This window comes from Marmota flaviventris, chromosome 4 (assembly GCF_047511675.1).
Source record: "Marmota flaviventris isolate mMarFla1 chromosome 4, mMarFla1.hap1, whole genome shotgun sequence".
NCBI classification, from domain to species: domain Eukaryota; kingdom Metazoa; phylum Chordata; class Mammalia; order Rodentia; family Sciuridae; genus Marmota; species Marmota flaviventris.
The window spans coordinates 155,761,341-155,783,421 of record NC_092501.1 but is presented as its reverse complement, the minus strand read 5'-3'; the positions used below and the strand labels follow the sequence as shown (position 1 = coordinate 155,783,421).

At 42.3% G+C, this 22,081-nt stretch overlaps 1 protein-coding gene across 1 annotated transcript in view; it reads right to left on the bottom strand.

The window, feature by feature from the left end:
• Ubac2 (UBA domain containing 2) overlaps positions 1 to 9,975 on the bottom strand; it is a 155,098-nt gene extending 145,123 nt beyond the window's left edge. The window contains exon 1 of the mRNA XM_027938811.2: positions 9,845 to 9,975. Within this exon, the coding sequence (XP_027794612.1) occupies positions 9,845 to 9,875 (31 nt within the window). The 5' untranslated portion in view covers positions 9,876 to 9,975. The remainder of the gene's footprint in view (positions 1 to 9,844) is intronic.
• Positions 9,976 to 22,081: the final 12,106 nt, after the last annotated feature.

Below are 22,081 nucleotides of genomic sequence, written 5' to 3'. Positions count from 1 at the left end.
TACTGATACTGATGCTGACACAAGCAGAGAGAGGAAAAGGTTGGAGAAGGAAGACATAACTTGATAAAAGAAGGAGAGAGGAACACACACACAATAAAAACAGAAATTAGTTACCACAAGCAGATCCTATCAGGATATAAACATCCCTACTGAAAGCAAGCTGGATACTGGTTCTGACGCAGGAAGAAAGAGGGAGACTCACGGACTGAAAACCATCAGAAAGGGCACAGCAGAGTTAACAGCCGCAACTCCAAGCAGAATGGAAAGCAACATGACAGGGCTGTCACGCAGATTCAGAGCTGGTGTTTTCACTGCCAGCATATGAAGATCTCAGTAGTCGAGAGCAACACCTGCAGATGCATGTCTCTAAGACTGAGAAGCAGTATAGTGTGCAACACAGAATATGGGCCAGACTGGCCAAATTCTAGTCTCGCTCCTTGTCATGTGACCTCTGGAAGCACACCTGACTGGCTGTGCCTCAGCTTCCTCATCTGCATGTTGCAGAGAATACTATATTAACTCGCAGCGACGTTCTAAGAAATGAATCCATGTAAACTGCTTAGAACAGTGTCCAGCATGTAGTTAAGTGTTCTGTAGGTAGAATTAATAGTTCACACTTACTAATTATTGATTGAAAAGTGACAAGAAACACAGATATGCAGCACTTCATTTAAATGATGATTCTTTCCCCAGGTATTTGTCCTAAGGTTTGCGAGTTATCCTGCCATTGCCATCTTCCACTAATTCACTTTGTTCCATTGTCCTAGATGTGAATGACAAAATATACCACATATTATAACTTTGAAATAATTATTACGCTTGCATAACTAAAAGCTGCAGACTTAACAGGTAAAAGGGACTCAATTTATGTCCCTTTGTTTATGACATTTCCCTTACAGGGACTTAACTATTAATGTGGCATAACACAGTGGAAAGGGTACAGGCTTTGGAGGCAGGCAAATCTGGGACAAATCAGCTCTTCCACAAACTAGCTACATGATCCTGGACAAATTATTTTCTGAGCCTCTATGTACTCATCTGTGGGGGGAGGGGGTGATGCAGGGAAAGATACCTATCCCCACAGGGCAGCTGTGAAGATTAAATGTAACAAGTATAGCAATATTTCTCCCTTAAATTGCTGGTGACATTTTATTTATTCTGCAGCTCCAAGCGGAATGGAAACTCCTTTGGGGTTGGACTTTGGCAGTATGCATCAAAAGTTATGAGACAATGCACTTTCTTTAACCTTTCACTTCTAGGAATATCTGAAAATGAAGATGCTCTCAGCTTCATTACTACAGTAGCAATGAAAGGAGAAGAGAAACACGTAATTCTGGAAGGCCAGCCAGCAGGGGGTGTTTATAAGGAGGAGAAAAGCAAAATATAAACAATAGACACAGATATTACATTTAAGAAGATCCTGTTTGGTAAAATAACAAGTTACACAGTCATATTTGAGTGTGATTAAGTTTACTTTTACTTATTTAGTTGTTCATTTTTGCACTGGAAAAACAGAACACCCAAATTCCAATAAATGTCATTTTATTTCTTCCCATTGTTTTTCTACTTTTCAGAAGTTCCTTTGATGAACATGTACTTGTTTTATAATAATAAAATCATTATTATTAGTTATTTTAAAATGAGAACATGAATGTATAGGTAAAGATGAAGAAAATTAAGTGAAATGCTAACACTTCCTGTAATCTAGTTAATCTCACTTTCACAATTTTTAAAAGCACCGTTTCTTAAACTTGTCCCACTCTAGTTAATATCTATCTTTCTTTCTTAGCTAAAATGTATGAATAAATAGATTTCTTGGGCATTTCAGAAGTCCCCAAATGCCCAAAGTCCCCCAAATCTTCAGCTATGTGGAGAACAGCTTACCCCCAAGAGTCAGGCTCTAAAGGCAGAAGTTACACAGGGTTGGGAAGCCCAGGCCTGGTTAAGCAGAAATAAATAGACTTAGAGTCACCCTTAAAAGAACCAGCAAAATGATTCCTGGCCCATAAAACAGAAACCCAACTAAAACAAATGATAAAATTGGGAGTTTCCTCTGAGGTACCAAAATACAAGGGCTGCTGTCTACAAAAGGGAGGCCCCACCCTCAAATGCAGAATTTATAAGGCTGCCAACAAGTCCAAGCTGGAAGAAAAAAATCTTACCTTTGAAGGCTGAAGTGTTGATTACTGAACTGGAAACTTAATTTTTAAAATGAGCCTGTTTTATGGTTCCTATTACCTAAGACTACCACCTGATCTTGTAATTACTACTAAATCCTGAGAACCCAGGAGAGTGGCTGGCCCACAGGCATGACCATAAATGCCTACTAGTGAACTGAAGCCAGAGGGGGCAGCCACAGGCCTGACTCCTTCTCACACAGGCATAACGCTTCCCTATCTAAGGAATACTTAAAGAGATGGTGAGACCAAAATGCAGAGCTACTTATCTTCCACAAGTTATGTGTTCAACACAATGAACACGTAATTAAGAATGTCAGTAAGAACATGGTTTGGTCCTTCATGCCAGTGTGAATAAAGGAGCAGCCATGCTAAGTGCTGTAGGTGTCCATTTCACCATTATGTGGGGACAGAGTACTCCGGTTCCTGAGCAGGATTCTCAGCTGAAATGAAGGTGGGCGAGATGCAGACCTCCAGCACCCCCACCAGTCCTTAGGGCTTGCCCATCTCTTCAGTGAGATATGTCCATGTCACAGGTTGACACCAGTGGACCTCAGGATCATCAAACTTCTCTAACTGCATCTGACACAAGGCTCCCTAGCAAATAGTTTGGATCAGATAAACAGTTTACTCAGGAAAAAGTTGCAGCTCAGTTGAGCACTGCATCTCCCACTTTAAACTGATCCAATTGCACTGGTTCCCTGCACTGCAGTGAGAATTTTGGTTAGCAGGACACCCTGGGTACTGGCAGACTTCTGAGTCTTCAAAGGGCTGAGTCCAGCTGTGTCTCATTCAGACTCACCTGACTGTGTAAACACACAGGGATCCCTCCAATCTATATCTACTCCACCTCTGATTCACTTCTTACCCCTAAAGACAGCAGGTTTTGCCCTGACAGACACTCTGAAACTGCTCTCCTAAAGCAACCAATGACCCATTAGTGCCAAAAAAAGAAAATTATAAAAGAACCTAACTAGATGTGCTCAGGAGATAAGAGGAGAACCAAGGAAGTACAGAAGGGGATGGAGATTCAAGAAGAATTTCAGAAACAAGTGTTCAAGGCCAAACACAACAGAACATTTCCTTATATGAGGACTGAGAAGCACCCATTTGATTCACTGGGGTGGATAACAATGGTCACCTCCCCCAGGGCAGCTTGAGTTGCAGTGAACCAAAAACACAGCCCCACACAGTAGGTGGCATCAAAGAACAGCAGGCCAGCTACAGAGGACTAAGGAGTGAAGAGAGGTGAGCGGCAAGCAGAATTAGTGAAAATCATCTTTCAAGAAATACAGCTGGAAAGAGGGCAGCCCTGACTGGGAAGGTGCAGGTAAGATCAATGGAGGGGTGATGCTTTTGTATGTAGACGCTCAGGAGAAGGATCCAGTTAAAAACACTCAAACCCGACTGAGCATTTACCAGGGCAAATCCCAGAAGTTTTTACTTTATTAACCCTTTTTGTCCTCCTTTCCACCATCAGAGATCCGAAGGACAGTTTGACTCACCAAGACAAAGATGCACACCAAGGAGAAGGGAGCAGCAAGTGAGAGGCTCCTCACTCAGGGAGCCTCAGAGAGCCACTGGGGTACCCGCAGGAGAAGCGTCATCAGCTCTAAGCATGAGCCAGCTCTCTCTCAGAGAGGATGGTAGAAGAAACGAGTGGCACTAGAACAGGCCAGCAAGGAAGAGGGGAGAGCAGATAGAGGCAGACCCAGTCAGAAGGCCACTCCCTGCTTTAGATGGGAGGAAAGGAACAAGGCTGCATGTGGGGAGAAACAAGGCAGGCAGGACCCAGGAGGTATGAGCACCCCAGTGACAGCCTGATTCTCTCCCTGGGTGCAGTGCAACAAAGACCAACTGGGAATAATCTTGAGGTTAGAGAGGAAGTGGACACGCAGAAGGATGGCCAAATCCAAGAAACTTAGTTAACTAAGAAATAGTGCTTCAGAGCTCAGCTTCAGTGTGCTTCAGAGCTCAGCTCAGTTTAGACACCAAGATTAACACAGGACTGGGGTTTTGCTCAATAAGTACAGCAGGGCGAGGGTGGCTGGTGGCAGAGAGTCTGGATTGGACCACAACTGTGAAAATTAACCCTGGGTTACAGTCTGGATTCAGAAGAGATGCCAGACACGGGCTGATGAACTGGAGATGAGGAGGAATCCATATCTGGCAATCACAATGGGGTGAGAGGGTGAAGAATCCAAGGGACACATATTTACAGTGAAGAGGGCAGGTCCAACTGGACTGAAAAAGCAGTCAGTTTCTCCAGAAGAAACCACCCCTCTGCCAACCCTGTCATCTCCTCGTCTCTACCTGTCTCTTACACAAGGGAAGGGCCTGAAGTTCTGTCCTCAGCTCTGACTCCACTCACCAACACTGCAGCTCTTACCCACATTCACCACCTAACTCTCACCTCGCCATGTTCAGTCCAGCTCCAAACCCTACTCTCTAGTGGCCCCTGTGTAGCTCCAACTGAACTTTGCAGACTTTGACCTTACATGGGTCCAAGACTGAACTCATCTTTCCCCAAACAGCTCCTCCTTCTGTGCTGGTAACTGCATAATCTAGCCAGCTGTCTAATCCATTAACCAGAGTCTTCTTCAACTCCTCTTCCTCCCCACAATCCAATAAGCCTGACTGAAACCACCTACCTGCCCAAACACCCTTCAAATCCTTCCCTCTATCCCATCCATTCTCACTGCTAGTATCTTTTAAAAAAATATTTATTTTTTAATTTTAGGAAGATACAATATCTTTAATTTATGTTTATGTGGCACTGAGGATTGAACCCATGCCTCACACATGCTAGGTGAGCGCTCTACCACTGAGCCACAATCCCAGCCCCTCACTGCTAATATCTTAATTGGGCCTTTGGCATCTCCCCACTGGACTCTAACTGTTCTCTCTGCCTTTCCTGCTGGCCACCTTCTTGCTTTGATCTAAATGTTTGCTCATTTGAATCTCCCAGGGAACCTTTAAAAATATCAGTTTCTTAAAAAAAAAAAAAGAAAGAAAGAAAGGAAGGAAGGAAGGAAAACAGATTTCTGATGTTCACATTAGCCCTTCTGGATGTGACCCTGGGGATGGGACCCGGCAGGTGTACATCCTGAAAAGTACCCTGGTTGCTATTTTACTGTTGAGACAGGCAGCATTTAGAATCACTTCACCATCATCAATAGTAATTTCCTGTCTTCCCTCCCAGAGCAATGAGCAACATGCCTGCCTTGGGCCTGTGATGGTGATCACCTTCTTCTGCTTCTTAGGACATGGTCCTATCACTCATTCCTGTATCTTCAAGAGATCCTCCCCACTGAGTCTTTCCCGATGATGAGCAAGCCAAAGTTTCTCTCAACTTAAAGCAAACTTCCCTTCACTGAGGCTCCCACCACTGCAACTCCTTCAAGGTCCTTCAGGACTGATACTCTTAAAGGTGATTCCCAAGCTTACTGCCTCCTTTTTTTATTCTACTCATTCCTTGGCCAACCATAATCTCACTCACTTCTCTCCCAATTACTGGATAAGCCATTCTGGAAAGGCCCTAGATTTCCTCTTTCTTTCCAAAAAGGTCACTTTTAAGTCCTTTTCTGGAAATCTCTGCAGCATTTAAGGCTATTAACCACTCCTCTGGAATTCTCTGCTCCTTGGCATTCTCCCACCTCCTTGGCCAAGACTCAGTCTTTTCCCCAGCTCTGCCTCTTCTCCCTCCTCAAATGTTAAAATGTCTACAGGTCTGTCTCCATGTCCCACTGCCCTCTGGCAAACTCACCACACACCATAGAAGCTGCCCACTATAGCCATAATCAACAACCCCCAGAATTCTTTACCAGGCCTTGCTCCATCCCCTACAGAACCTCTCCCCACTGTTAGTTATGCCTGACAAAGTCTTACTCCTCCCTCAAAAAAAAAAAAAAAAAATCATGCTAAGTGAAATAAGCCAGACTCAGAAAATAAGGGTCAAATGTTTTCTCTTGTATGTGGAAGCTAGAGCAAAAAAAAAGGAAAGATGGAAGGGAGGATCAGGTATCATAAAGATATAGGGAAGATCAGTAGAGTAGAAGAAGGAGATCAAGAAAGGAGGGATCGGGCTGCAGCTGGAGCTCAGCGGCAGAGCACTTGCCTACTATGCGTGAGGCACTGGGTTCGACCCCCAGCACCACATACAAATAAACAAATAAAATAAAGGCATTCTGTCCATCTACAACTACAAAAAATAATTTTAAAAAAAGATAGGAGGGATGGAAAGGGGAAGAAAATGCAGAATGAATTTTTAAAAACCATGCTACATGCATATATAAATATACCAGAGGGAATTTCAACTTTATGTATAAGTAGAAAGAACTAATCAAAAATAAATAGATAAGTGAAAGGAAAATCAGTAGAGGATGGAAAAGAGAGGAACAAAGAACTGAAATTAAATTCTAAGCATATGCAAATTTGCCAAGATAAACCCAACTACTATGCATAATTTTAATGCTCTAATAAAAAAAATGTATATATGTAGGCTGGGGTTATGGCTCAGTGGTAGAGTGCTCACCTAGCACGTGTAAGGCACTGGGTTTGATCCCCAGCACTACATGAAAATGAAATAAAGATATTGTGTGTCCACTTATAATAAAAAATAAATACTTTTTTAAAAATTGTATGTAGTACATTTGTATCGGCTGCACTGTGCAGTCTGACAACTGTGCCTCCCCGCAGCAAGCCACCCATTGCAATAAACCCACTACACTACCACTGCACTGCCCTGAACACAGCTGTTCTTTTCTTTTTTTGTCCTCCTCTCAACACTGAACTCTGAGAACTATACCTGGATACATAAAACATAGAATTAAAATTAATGTTGGTTGAGTGCATCATTGCACAGTGAACATTTGAAGTGAATAAATAATGGAAACACCAATGGAAATAAATGTAACAAATGACATATGTTACTCAACATAGAGTGCCAGCATTACTCTGTGAGTAGGAATCTAATATGAGTCATGAACACTGCATGCATTTTTACCAAGGCATAACTGCATGATGGGTCAGAAAGCAAGTTTCAAAGACATGGTCACAAACGCTCTTGCCCTGATTTACTGCCCTGATTGAAGTTTTCTTTGGTAACCTGAAAGCACCCTGTTGCACCTGCTTTGCTCTTTGTGCTTGGTATTCCCTTTCTTCAAAAGGAATTTTTCTCAACAAACTCTGATGTGGCTAGCTTCTTCACATTATTTGGTTCTCAGTTCAAATGTCACCTTCCCAGATATCTTCCCTGACCACACATGTTAAAGCTGTACTCCACATAACTTCCATTTTTGCCGTTACATATTATTATGTAAAAGCATTTTAATTACTTGTTAACCTATGTAATGCTGGTTTCTACCTTTTTTAATCACATTATCCTGTTCATGAACTATATGGGTATTTAACAGACGCCTGCTGAGTAAATGAACGAGGAGAAAGTAACACAAAAAATGGGAAATACTCAGGTGCAAGAAGTGGTAGGGATTTCTTCCTTAAAAAAATTGTTGTTCTCCTGAGTGCAGGGGTAGACCAATGGATTAGCCTTCTTTAGGATAGTCAGGAACAGAACTAAGACTCACAAAATAGACATATAATTTCATATCTAAAGAAAATCACTTTGCCCCCAGGGGGATCTTTACTAGAAAAAAAGTCAACACGTGGTTAACTGTCCTGGAAAAATGGCCTAAACGCCATCGTAAGCACTGAACACAAGGACCAAGACTTAGTCATCACTGTGTTCCTGGTACCTAGCACAATTCACAGCCCACAGTAATGCCCAAACTATTCGTTAAATAAAACATGGCCCGCTGGGGTTATGGTAAGCACTCTACCGCTAAGCCTGTGTGAGGCACTGGGTTTGATCTTCAGCACCACATAAAAATAAATAAATAAAATAAAGGTACTGGGTCCAACTACAATTAAAAAAATATTTAAAAAAAAAACATGGCCTGAAGAGGAAGGGTCATCCTATCAGCTCCTACATTGCAGAGACACTTATTTTAGACACAGGACAAGATAGCTGAGGAGGAACCCTGGGAATAGGCCTCTCCCTAGGCAGCAGTTTGTTTCCTAGAATTCACCTACCTGTGCCATAGGGAATAAAGAATTGCCTTCCCCAGAGTCACCCTGCATCTAATTTGGACACACTTTGCCCATGTAATCTAATGGCTAATATGGTTCAGCAACTAATAATTGATTTCCCTCTTGCCTTTTTAATTTTTTATAAGTCTTTTGATTGGCAAGGATAGCTCAAAATGCTGAACAACTAAAACTGAAGGATCTTACGGTTAATTTCACATCTACCAGTGTAGTGCGATCCCAGGAAAACCACATTACCTTCCTGAACTGTCAACTTCATCACCAACTGTAAGTTCTTCATCCAAAGGGCAATTTGAGAAAGATTAATTAACTAATTGTTGTAATGGACTCTGGATCCAATGATGAAAGATTTCATAAATCAAATTATAAAACAAGGAAAATCATAAATGTTAAACTCACTTCAAAACCTAAAAAGTTAAGAAGTGAGGAAGATTTAAAATGATGCCTGTGGTCGAGACAATAACTCATTCTCAAGACTTAAAACAGGTATCTTCTGGCTGGGGTTGTAGCTCAGTGGTAGCACTTGCCTCGAAAGCATGAGGCAGTAGGTCCGATCCTCAACACCACATAAAATAAATAAATAAAACAAAGATATTGTGCCCATCTACAACTAAAAAAGTGTTTTAAAAAAACAAAACAGGTTCATCAGAAAAAGATTCATGATATTCACAGTAGAACTTACTATTTGGAAATGTCAGGCTTTTCTGTGTTCTGGCAACATCAACTACACATACTAGCAATGATGAGCGACTGCAAAACTATAGCTGTTCAAACAGTTCAGAGCTGGTGTATCAGTGTCTAACCTCCGCACTGTTCGGTTGACACAGTCCACTTTATCGAAAGGCAATAAACAATGCGGTGTGAAAAAGTTGTTTCCAAGGCTGTTGCACACACCTCTCTGACCTCCGCCTACTGACCACCGCTGACACTCCAACAAAATTCAGCACACCCAACAGCGAAGTATACGCTCTCTGGCCAGATGACTTCCTAACTTCCCTCCACTTTAAAGTATTTTTGTTTGTCTAAAAACTCCTCAGGAGGACTGAGGAAGAAGTGTACCTAAGTAAACTGAGGGAGCGGCTCCTGAAACAGAGGTTGAATTCTGCATGTGGGGGTCCCACTGACCCTAAATGAATGGGGAAAGTGACAGTGATGGGGGCAGGCTTCCAGCACCACCACCTCCACCCGCACAGCCTCTACTCTCAGCCTGGCCCCAAGCCGCCAAGGGCCTGAGGCCGGGCCACGAGAACACGGGGCACCCAGCCCGACCCTAACTGCCCGGCCCACCTGCAGCAGCCGCTGGAGCTGCCGCGCACCGCACCTGGGGCTCACGATGGGGGCCGAGCTGGCGGCGCGACACCGGGACCACTCGCCCCTCCTGGCTGACGTGGGGACGAAGCCCGGGGACCCCAGAGGCAGGAACGACCCAAGTTGGGGCGCTGGGATGAAGGGTCGGCCCCCCAACCTCCTGCAAACCCGAGGATCCCCGCTGCCCCCAGCCTCAAGGAGGTGCCCAAGGTAGCGCGTAGGCGGCAGTCAGGACGGCGGGGGCCGGTACTCACAAAGCCCACTGGAACCGGTGCTGGTGAACATGGTCCCGCCGGGCCCGGAGCCCCCGCGGGGGTCAGGGGGAGGGGAAGCGGAGGTGGAGAGCCCCGGGGACGGCGCAGGCGCACTCCCAGCGGGGCGGTGAATCCGGCGCGACGGAGCCGCTCCAGGGCCTCCGGGCGAACGGCGCATGCGCGTCCCGTGGGGCGCACCCGCTCGGCCGGCGCCCGCCCTTCCTGCCGCGGAAGGGAAGTGCGTGCGCCGCCGGCGGGGATCTGGTGTCCGGGTTCTTCCGACGGCTGCGGCGCCGTTAGGAACGGGTGAGGGATGGCGCGGGGTACGGCGCTCGGCGGCGGCACTTACGTGCCCAGCGCCGTACCCCAGGAGCCGCGATGGCCCCGGATTCCTCTGTAAAACACAGGCTCTGGGCCCTCTTCGCGACCTCTAACCTCCCGGACGGGCTCGGGGCGCGTTCCACGCATGCTCGGCGTTTCGGGGCGGGTTGCCGAAGCTCACGGCGCGGACTCTAATCGACGGCGAGCCGCACCTGCCCTCCGGTGTCCCGCGGCGTCCGGGAGGCTGTTGACGGGAAGGGAGCCCGATACGACCATCCATCTGGTCCAACTCTCTGTGGATTGGGAGCGGAGTGGCCTTTTCGCCCGCGTCGTTGCAATTTTTTTTTCCCTTTGTGAGATGAGATTACGCGATTTTTCAAGGGAGATTGAGCTCGAAAATTACGCAGTCGTAAGAAGTGTTTTTTTTACTGGCAGTGTGCCCCCCTCCCTTCATCGTTTACTTTTATTCGGGGCTGAGGAGCGAACTCGGCGCCTCTCACACGCTAGGCAAGCTCTGCCGCCGAGCCCCAGCGGGTTGAGGGTTCGCCGGAACTCCTGGGAGCTGGGCGGGTAACAGGCGGTAATCCCCGCCGGGGAGGCCGAGGCCAGAGGTTCGCCAGTGAGCCTCGCAGCTCAGCGAGACCCTGCCTCCAAAGAAAGAAAGAAAGAAATAACATGTGGGGGAATTGACCTCAGTAACTACACATCTAAATGAAAAGAACAGGGTACAGTGGACAACATACTTTTTTAAAACGGTTTCTTTTTTTTTTTGGGGGGGGGGGGGAACCTTAGGAGTGTTAGCCAGTGGCTAAATCTGGAATTCATAAATCAATAAAACACAACCTGAGAGATTCCAGTGGGTCAACATGTTCACATTGATTATTTCAGGAAGGCAAAAATATAGGTGACTTTTATTTCCTTTGGGTGGAATTTTTTGTTTACAATCTCAAAATGAGTTGCACACTTAACTTTAGGTACAGGTTCGTTCAGTTAAGTTAAATGAACTTAATAGGGAGTTCAGGAAAATAATAGTCTAAAGGTCCCTGATGTTTGGAGAAGTTATTGATTGGCTACAAAACCTATAGCCAATATAAGACAGTAGTTCTCAAAAGTATGAGTGGGACCCATGACCCATCTCTGGATTCAAAAGACAGGATTATATTCTTAGTGATGCTAAGACATTTTTCTTTTCCACTCTTGTTCACTCAAAAATATGTAACAGCTTTTTTCCACTGTACAGCTGGAAAAACTGCATAACTTTGTGAACAAAATATCCAGTAACCAATGCCTAATGTTATGAAATCATGAAAGAGCCATTTGACCGCAAGATAAACAATAAATTTCAGTGTACACAGTACAAAAAGTTCATTCATATGGTTTCAGGCTCCTCATTGCACTTTAAAAAACTACCACCAGCACTTATCTGGGCATGGTGACGTACAGTCATAATACCAGCTACTTGGGAGGTTGAAGCAGGAGGATTGTGAATTGGAGAGGTCAGCCTGGGCCATACTAAAAGACCCTGTCACAAAAAAAGAAAAGAAAAAGGAAAAAACTTGTAAAATTATGGTGCAGTATCAATATGGGTGTCTGAAAAGACTTAAAATGCTTGCTTTTCAACTCTATGTGAAATAGGATTTTCTTCATAAACTTCATCCCAAAGAATGCATTGCAACAAACTAAAAGCAGAAGCAAATAGGAAGTTCCATCAGACTTCTGTTAAACCAGAAATTAAAGACATTTGCCAAAATGTGATGTTCTTCCCCATAATTCTTTGCTTCATAAGGTACTGTGGCGTCAGACTGGATTGAAAGTTGGCATCAGGTGAATGTATCTATAGGACGAGACTCCCCCACTAAATTCATCTAAGAAATGAACCCATCATGATTAAGTGAACCCTTTATAAAGAAAGAGTTGACAAAGATAAAGACTTTAGAATTTTAGGAAAAGCTTATATTGACAAATTGTGTTAAAATATGAATATGTAACAATGAATCTCACTTGTATGTATGACTATAATGCACCAATAAGAAATGTGAAAAAAAAGAAATTTAGGGAAAGCTTAAAAATTATATTGTCGGGTCTGGGGTTGTGGGTCAGCAGTAGAACGCTTGCCTAGCACATGTGAGAGCCTGGGTTTGGTTCTCAGCACCACATAAATATAAATAAAATAAAGGTATTGCGTCCAACTACAACTAAAAAATATTTTTAAAAACTTTTATTGTCCCTGAAATTTATTTTGAAGTTTAATCTGATATAAGGTCCTGTTTCTTACAGAATAGCACAATGATAACAATATGTAATAATCTAAACAAAATTGGATAAAATATTACTGGGTGTAGATGAGGTTATTATTATCATGGCAAGAAATTTAAATAATTTATTTTATTGGGCAATGATATTTGTAGAAGGTTCTATATGAAATCCAAAAAGGTAGGAAATCAGCTAAGAAATGTGCTGTCAGAATTTTTGTTGCAAGTGAATGTAAGTAATCTGAATAACAATGAAGTTTTGCTGACAACTAATGTATGGTTTGTGGAGAATGAAAACATTAAGTGGAAAATTTATTTCCAACTGTACAGACAATGGATACTGAGTTGCCAAAAAGTGAAACTCTTAAAAAATTATTCCACAGGAAAACTTTCTTCCTTTTTCAATGTCATTGTGCAACAGATGGAGCAGCAGTTATGATCAACTGATATCGTGGGTCTGTGAACTAACTGAAAAGTAGTGACAGTTACCAAGCAAGCCAATGAATTATTCACTGACAATTTCAGTCACCAAAAAACCTAAAGACCCACAAATTAATGAATGTTATTAGTGCTACTAATAAAATTAATTCCAATATTTTAATTAAAAGATAATTTTTGTAATGTTTGTGATGACTATGAAGAGTTTGATTGTCTTGTCTTAAATAGGAAAAATAATAGAAAACTGTTTTTAAATATATTATTTATTCTTTAACATGTACAATTTCTTTCTCAATAAATGAGAAATTGAATAGTGATATCAAAATAATATTAAACAATCAGTTACCTTTTTATCATTATGACCAAAATACCTACAAGAACTTCTTAGAGGAGAAAAACTTTATTTTGGGTTCATGGATTCAGAGATTTCATTTATAGTCTGCCAATTCCATTGCTCTGGGCCCAAGGGTGGGTGAGGTGGAGGAAATTTGCTCAGCTCCTGGCAGCCCAGAAGCAGAGAAAGAAAGGAGTGCCAAGGGCATTTGCACCCTTCTAGAGCACACCCCCAGTGACCCACCTCCTCCAGCCACACCCCACATTCCTACAGTCACCACACTCAAGTTCATCAGACTAGATAAGCTGATTAGATTACAGCTCTCACAATCCAATCATTTCACTTCTGAATATTCCTGCATTAACACAGGAACTCTGGGGGGACAGCTCAGATTCAAACCCTAAGAATCGAAATACACACACATTTAGTTAAGCTACAAGCAAGTGAGATTAATATTATTGAGGAGAAAAGAGTTATAAAAAAGATTTTTCAATCAATTATTTTAAGAGAAAGTTGCCTCTAATTTTCACAGTTCTATTGTCTGCAGCAGGTAAGACTAGTTCTAAGGCCACTGGGTTGGCACTATATTGCTATTTTTAACATGTATAATGATTAAATCTAGAACTCAATATGAATTTGTGATACCAGATGATATGATTAATCCACTTGAAAGTGATGCAACATAGTAATAAGCCAAGCTTGCAGGAAATGTTAATTAAGCTAAAAAATTATTTAGGGCACAAAGGAATTACTTAATTACAAAAAGTATCAAATTCAGCTAAAACTTTCATCTGTCCTTTAAATGAGAGCAACATTATTTAGGATAGTATTTCCAACCACACATTTAGGTGAAAAGGGTTTCAGTGCAGTGCAGCCATTAGGGCAAAAGCAACAAAATGTAACAGAACATTTGGCATTCCCTTTAACAGTTTTTAGCACTTCATTAAAATCCACCAATAAAATTAAAATATTTCATATTAGTGCTACATGTTTCAGTTTGGGTCTCTCCTGCAGACTCTGAGACAAAATTTTAGGTACAGTTTGTCTTGGAAACCTCACATTGGAAGAACAGGAAGTGAGACAGAGGAAGGGAGGGATGAGAGCTCACAGAAATGAATTATCAACCAGCTAGCACAACGGGAGCTTAATCACAGCAGGAAATCCCGTATCCCACAGGAGTGAAGGAGCTGGGGCAATTTATCCACTGATTTCCTTTGGTACTGAGGCTACTCCCTGAGGCAATTCTACGCCACTTCTGTCTGCCATGTGAGTAAACAGAAAGGTGGCTAAGAGGTACACTTGGGAAGGGTGCTCAGAGGTGATAAAGACTTGGGGATGGAGTGGGGCCGGACAGTACCTCCTGCACCAAGCTGCCTGGGCTCTTCATGGTTTTCTACTACAGTGATAGGAAAGACATGCTGAGAAACTTAAATATGGAAGTTATGGTGTGGGGATTTGAAGAGGAGGGAGGGGGTTGTCCAACTCCCCACCCAGTCTTCCTGAAGCACACACCTTAGAAGTCCACCAGAGCCTTTCCTCTTTCCAATTCTTCTTTTCTCCATCCTTTTGCAAAGGATGTGGTCTGCAGGGTCTTTTAAATTCTGGAAATGAACAGATGCCCTCACAGATGGTGGGATTTCACAACAGGAGTCACTTTATCACTATCCCTTAAGAACAGGGAAACATTTCAAGCCACTTGTACAGAGTCCATCACATGTGTGAGACTACTGTACTTCTTCATCTCAACTGACAGTCTGCTTTTTGCTGGAGATAAGCTAGTGATTTCCCTTTATCACCCCACAGGCAGGCATGTCTCATCTGTTGGCACCAGATGTGTGTTCACTCATCTTACACTAGTTTTTATTCTGCTATGCATCATACCTTGGCTCTTTCCTCTTTCTATTCGTGGTGGCTTAGGTGCGGAGGCTTCTGATCTTCTTACATTTTATATAAAAACTAACATATTTATAGGTGGGAGCAGGCATTTTCTTCTACATCATCACACCCAAAGAACTACAAATCAAAAGATGTATAATTTTATTATAAATTTTCCTTTGTCTCTTCTTTATATCAAAACAAGGATACTCTGTTGATTATCAAAATTATATATTGCATATTTAAGATATTAAAAGCAGAATAAAAGAATATTTGTTATAAAAGGCAGAGTTGGATTTCCTATGATTGGATATCGTTGGACGAGATGGCCCAACTAGGGCACAATGTAATTGAGTTCTGAACAGTCTAACACAATATAAAGACAATACAACTGTAGATAATATTCAAAATTACAAATAAGTTATATAAGACATTTTCTTACACCTTGTTTTTAGAGGTATGACATACAAATAGGGGACCCAGGAGCTTTTAATTCTCTTAATATGGCCATCTAGCCATATCCCATAATACCAACCATTAGTTAGATTATTTATATTTTATATACAAATATAAGATTATCCTGTTCCTTGTGTATTTTTCTTTCCCTAGTATCATTTTGCTCTAGTGGAGATCTTGCTTGCTGTGGTTTGGCTCTTAAATATCCCTCCTTTCACATGTCACTTTCGTATGTGAAAGGGTGACTGCCCACCCTGGCACTACAGGGAGATGGTGGAACTTCTAGGAGGTCGGGCCTCATGAAGGGAAGTTAGGTCATTGGGGGGCATGCTCCTGAAGGGGCTATTGAGACCCAGGCTCCTCCTGTCTCTCCTGCCCCCTCCCCCCTCATGAGGTGAAAAGCCTTCCACAGCCATGATACACTGTGTCACCACAAGCACAAAAGCAGCAGGGCCAAGTGGTCATGGACTGAAAGCCCTGAAACCATGAGCCAAAATAAACCTTTCTTCCCTTTTATGTTGATTATCTGAGGTCTTTTGTCACAGCAATGGAAACCCAATTAACACATGCTCACAGTCATGCTGCGGTGATAAAGGGGGAAATGATACCTGCCTCCCCTGCATCATTGTTAATACCACCGGCTAGTTTCCTAAGCCATCCATACTGAACAAATTGAATACTGTTCATAAAGGGGAATGTGATATAATGCCATGGGTTTATGTTCTCCCAAAAGCTGCTCTTGAGACAAGGATTTGGTGTAAACTCCACCTCTCTAATAGGTTCTAAGAAGTCTAGTGATGTACTAGGGAAGGGGGACAGGGACTATCATCTATGGTCACCTGGAAGTAAGTCCTACTAAGGACCCTCTGAGAGAGGTAGAACACATCCCAAAACTGTCTTACCAGTGCACAGAGAAGCTGGACTATTTGCCAGCTCCTTCCTGTGTAAGTCAACTTTTCATCTCTGTGACCAAAGTACCTGACAAGAACAACTTAGAAGAAAAAAAGTTTATTTGGGGGCTCATGGTCTCAGAGGTTCAGTCCATGTTGGCTGAGTCCATTGCTTTGGGTCTGAATTGAGGCAGACATAATGGCAGAAGGAAGCTGCTCAGCTCATGACAGCCAGGAAACTGAGAAAGTGAGGAGCCAGGACAAAATATAATTCCAAAGGGCACCTCCCTAGTGACCTACTTCCTTCAGTCACATCCCACCTGCCTACCATTACTACCCAGTAATCCATTCAAAATTTTAATACAACAAATGGATTCGTGCATGGATTAGGTCAACGTTCTCATAATCTAATCATTTCACTTCTGAACATGGCTACATTGTCACATGTGCTTTTGAGGAACACTTCCTATTCAAACCATAACACTTCCTTCATTGATTGAAGGGCTCTGGGGGTTATAACCCCTCTACACTTTCAGCCTGCTTTGTGCATGGGCTGAGCACACTCCCAGGTCTAGAGAAAGCCCTCGGGAAGAAATACTGTATGAAAACTGTGCACGGAAGCTCTAGCTGATTGCCAGAACAGGCAAGAAGTCATGATTGTGATACCAGCAGCATCTCCTACAAGTAAAAAGAAAGAAGTACATTCAAATTGCATATTCTCCCATTTTCCCTCTGGTCCCAGGCAGGACATCTTTGTGGGGCCAACATTTTCTTCTTGATGTCTACTGATAGGTGCTATGTAACTGACTCCTCTTGGACCATGATGAGGCTGCCTTGGATCCTTGCCAAGGTGCAAGTTGGATTTCAGAGAATCATCAAAACAGAAAAGATATGCCAAACATAGCAATCTCATCCCTGAGCAGGATGTATCCTCTTACAGAACCGCCTAGCCACCTGTCCATCACAGCAAGAACAACACTGAAGATAAACCTCCCCCAGGTGGTTTCAACAGAAGTAGGAGCTGGTCTCTCCTTGATTTACTTTTAAGGTCTATTCAGAGATGCAAGGGTCATTATTGGCTCAAATGCTTAATCTTGCTGTGCATGTCTGTGACCAATTCATGCTAATCAGCACACTGATTCAAATTCAGGTACTTAACATTCAAAAGCAAAATGCATTTTAATTTTTATTTCTCTTCTTCCCAAGGTTAAATAAAAATATTATATAGGAAATCATAAAAATATTATATAGGAAATCCTTCAGAACCTTTTGTGTCAATTTTGACAATATTGATTACTGTACATCCATAGAAATGCAATCAAAATATACATTCATAATACACATAAAGATAGCATCATTACCACAGCAACAAATTTAAAAAGACACATTTAGAAAAAATATTTTCTAAATTTCAGAAAATAAGTTGAAAATGAAATACTAAAAACTTCCCATAATTAATTGCCCAGTTAATTTTGCTTATTAATTTCAGACTTTCTATTTTTTTTTTAATGGAAAAGTTAAGCTCAGGCCTTTCTTTCATCTACAGCTTCAATTCTCTGTGTGTTATGAGTTGAATTATTTCCCCTCAAAGACACATTAAAGTACCTCAGAAAGTGATCTTCTGTGGAAATAGGGTTGTTGCACATGTAATTAGTTAAGATGAGGTCGGACTGGAGTAGGGTGGCCCTTAATCCAATATGACTGGTGTCCTTCTGTGAAGAGATACAGACCCACAAGGGGAGAAGGCTATGTGGTGACAGCAGAGGTCCAAATGATGCAGCCACAAGCCAAGAGCTCCAAGAACTGCAGATCACAATCAGAAACTGGAAAGAGACATGGAAGGATTCTTCTCAACAGGATTCAGGGGAAGCAGCCTAGATTTTGAACATCCAGCCTCTGCAATTGTGAAAGAACAAATTCCTATTGTTTTAAGTCACTCAGTTTATGGAGCTTTTTATGTCAGTCCTAGGAAAGTAATGCAGTCAGCTTTGCCTTTAATTCTTATTTTCAAATGTCTTATTTTGTCTGTTCCTTATCTTTATCCCCTTTCCTCTCCCTTATTTCTACCTAGGTAAAAGCTATATTGACACTTCCCTTCTGTCCAGCAATCACAAGGCACAGCTCACCATGCTCTTCATAGCAACCCCATCGTCCCAGAGGTGACACAGTGTGCCATCTCATATGCCATTTTTATGATAAAATCATGGAACAAAAAGCTGTGCAGGTAAATCTTTTTGCCCACGATTTAAAAAAAAAGAAATCCAAAATTGATTTAAGTAAAAGCTGTTTTTTTCTTGATCTATCCAGTGTCTAGGAAAGACTTTCAGTCACTGAGTCACCTGGCTCCAGCCCGCTGGCAATGACCTCTCCCTCTGCTGGTGAGTCTGCAGTCCAGGCACCAGGACCAATTCTGGTCCCAGGCAAGGAAAGTAGAGAAAATCCCACCCACTGTTCTGCCATTTCTGCTGGATTTCATGCCTTTTGTGCCTTCTATATTTCTTGATCAAAGTAAGGACACATTTTCCAGTGGTCATCATGTGATTGTATCTTTTCTGCTCAACTGTGATGAGTGAATGCTTTTATTTTTATTCCCCAAGGTTTAGCGTACTGATTGGCACTCCATAGGTTCTCAAAATGCATATGTTGCAGGAATAACTGGGAGTGCCAGTCTTGTTGGCTTCCTAGCTAACAGGGGATCTCCATCTGCTTGGCTCTCCAAATACAGTGTGCTCCTGTGTTCCCTCTGCTGCACTCTAATGGGCCAACACCCTTTTCATTGTGTGCTGACAGGTACTGCCTGTGGACAGTCATACCCCTCCCCGGATTGTGTGTGGAGACTGTCTGGACTTGTCCTCACCTTGTCATGCAGGTGACTCAAATATGAATCCCAGGACCCTGGACCCTCCAGCTCTCCCCCACAGTATGGCCAAGGGATTTCCAGAACTGTTGGAAGATGAATTATGTTGCAGGAGTATCTAGGAGTCTATGGCTGGTCACCTTTTCTGTTGTTGCAGTGATGTCATGTATGTGTAGGAGCTGGAGTTGCTTAAAAACGTTAAAGTGAAATGGTCGCTCTAATTTGCCAAATATGTTCCTTAGCCCTGCTAGTATTCCAGTACTTGTTTATAAGGAAATGATACATCACTGAGTACCTCACCAAGCCCTCAAAATACAAAAGAATAGCAGCTTGGGCTTTCTGAGCCAGCTGACAGCAGTCTTGTTTCACCTGCAGGGTTTTGTTTTTGTTTTGGTGTTTGCAGTACTGAGGGGTGGAACCTGGGGCCTCATGCATGTTAAGCAAGTGCTCAACCATGAGCTGCACCCCCAGCCTCCAAATGCATGTTAAAGAGGGTTTGCCCTGTGCAACATATCAGGTGGACAGAGTGGGACTCAGATGGAACCTGTGTGAAGGAGTCTGATTTCAAGGACAGAGAACCTTAGCTGGTCCTGTGTGAAGGAGTCTGATTTCAAGGACAGAGAACCTTAGCTGGTCCTGATGTCTGTGTGTCCACCTGGCTAAGTACCCTTGACAAACCACTGCCTATGTGCTTTGACTATTCTTCCATTTACAACATGCCTTCATTTCTGGCATCAAGTTTTATTCCCTTGCAGTTGCTCTATGTAGTGCCCTTGACCAAACCTGCTCCACCATCCAGAGATGACTAAAGCCTGTGTTCAATATCCTTTTGACTCATCTGTTCATCTATTTGAAGTGAGCTTTTCAAACTGCTTTCAGCCTTCTCTTCTCCAGACTAAACATTGACTTTCAACCCTTTGATCATGTTCATTTTTATTTTGAATCCTCTCCAGTTTTCTTTATTATTCTTACATCAGAACATTTAAATGGTGCATGAGACTCTACTCATAAACTAGACCCTTAAGATGTCACTGGTCATGACACATTTATGACGGTAACTGGCAAGTTCTAATCCCTTACTCCAGATTTCCTAAGGGAAAGAAAGAGACTCTGCCTCAATTCGCTAAGAAACCGAAAGTTTGAATTGGTAAGGGAAAGAATATACTTGAATTTTTAAGACAAAAGTTGCTATTTAAAACAAACTATTCCAAGCAAATTCCCAGCAGAACCTTTCATTGTAGTTTACAGAAATTCCAGCCAAGAGTCCATCACACCAAATCTGAAAATGTCAGGTCCTTTATCAACAAAACCCCAACAATTTATAAGTATGGAGATTCCTCAAAAGATTAGGCATGAAAACACCATATAACGCAGCTATGCCACTCTTCAGTATTTATCCTAAAAAATTAAAGTCATTCTACTACAGTGATCCATGCATACCCACATTTATAGAAGCACAATTCACAATAGCCACACTATGGACGGGTCTAGATGTCCATCAACAGATGATGGATAAAAAAAATGTGGTACATATACATGGAAGAGTTTTATGTAGCCATAAAGAAAAATGAAATTATGTCATTTGCAGGAAAATGGATGGAACTTGAGATCATTATGTTAAGTGAAATAAGCCAAACTCAGAAGGTCAAGGGTTGTGTATGTTTTCTCTCATATGTAGAAGCTAGAGATGGAAAAGGAAAAGAAAGATCTCATGAAAATCAAAGGGAGATTGGCAGAATAGAGGAAAGGGACCAGTGGATGGGAGACAGTGGGAAGTGTTGGGGAGGAATAGTAATGAAATTATACTGTTTTATTGTGTGCATGTGTGAATATGTAACAGCAAATCCCACCATTGTGCACAACTGTAATGCACCAAAAAATGTGGAAATAATTAAAAAATGAAATAACCTCCAATCAGGAAAAAATTATTCATATTATGATGCCATATGTTATATAGTATATATCATCTTCAAATGTGGACACAAGTGTATATCATAAATATAAAATTCATATTTAATTAATTATTTTTATTTTTGACCTTGCTGGGGATCAAGGTCAAAAGGCCATATACATGCTAGGCAAGGGCTCTACCACTGAGCTGCATCCCCATGCCCAATGTACATAAAATATAAATATATAAAATATAAATGTACATGGTGCCACCTATGTTGTTCATGCCCTAGATACACTGTCAGAATGAATAGTCTAGACACCTCTTCAGTCCCCTAGATATCTGGGATCATAGCCTGGTTCGAATCCCAGCCCCACACTCACTAGCTAGACGCTTGGGTAGTGCTACTTGACTCCCCTTGCACCTTGGTTTCCTCATCTGTAAACAGGGAATAATGATAATAATGATGCTTATCTCTAGGAGTTTCTGAGCATTAAACACACTAAGAAAAAAAATTTAAAACACACTCAGGACAGGTCCTTCCCACAGCAAGTGCTTGCTCTTTTTATTACCATTATGTCATTTTAGTAATCATGCTCTGAACATTGGCAAGGATGCTGATTTAGATCTGAAAATCAAGTCCATTTCTGCCAGAATGCTCATGAGACTGTTTGTTCCTAAAGTGGTAATTAGAAATGAAGATCTAGAACAGAATGATCCTTCCATTTGAAGAAGGACCTGAGAACACAGCTCCCAGGGATCCTGATTCTCTGGCAAGTCAGGCTCCTCTTCCTGTAGTGTTCCCAAGCTGTGATAAAACAGGAGACAGAAGATTCATTCTCCCTCCTCCTTCTTCCTCTGCTCTCCACCTTGGGTCTGTTTATGGCTGCAGCATCCCTCACCAGCCTGAGGTCCAAATGGAG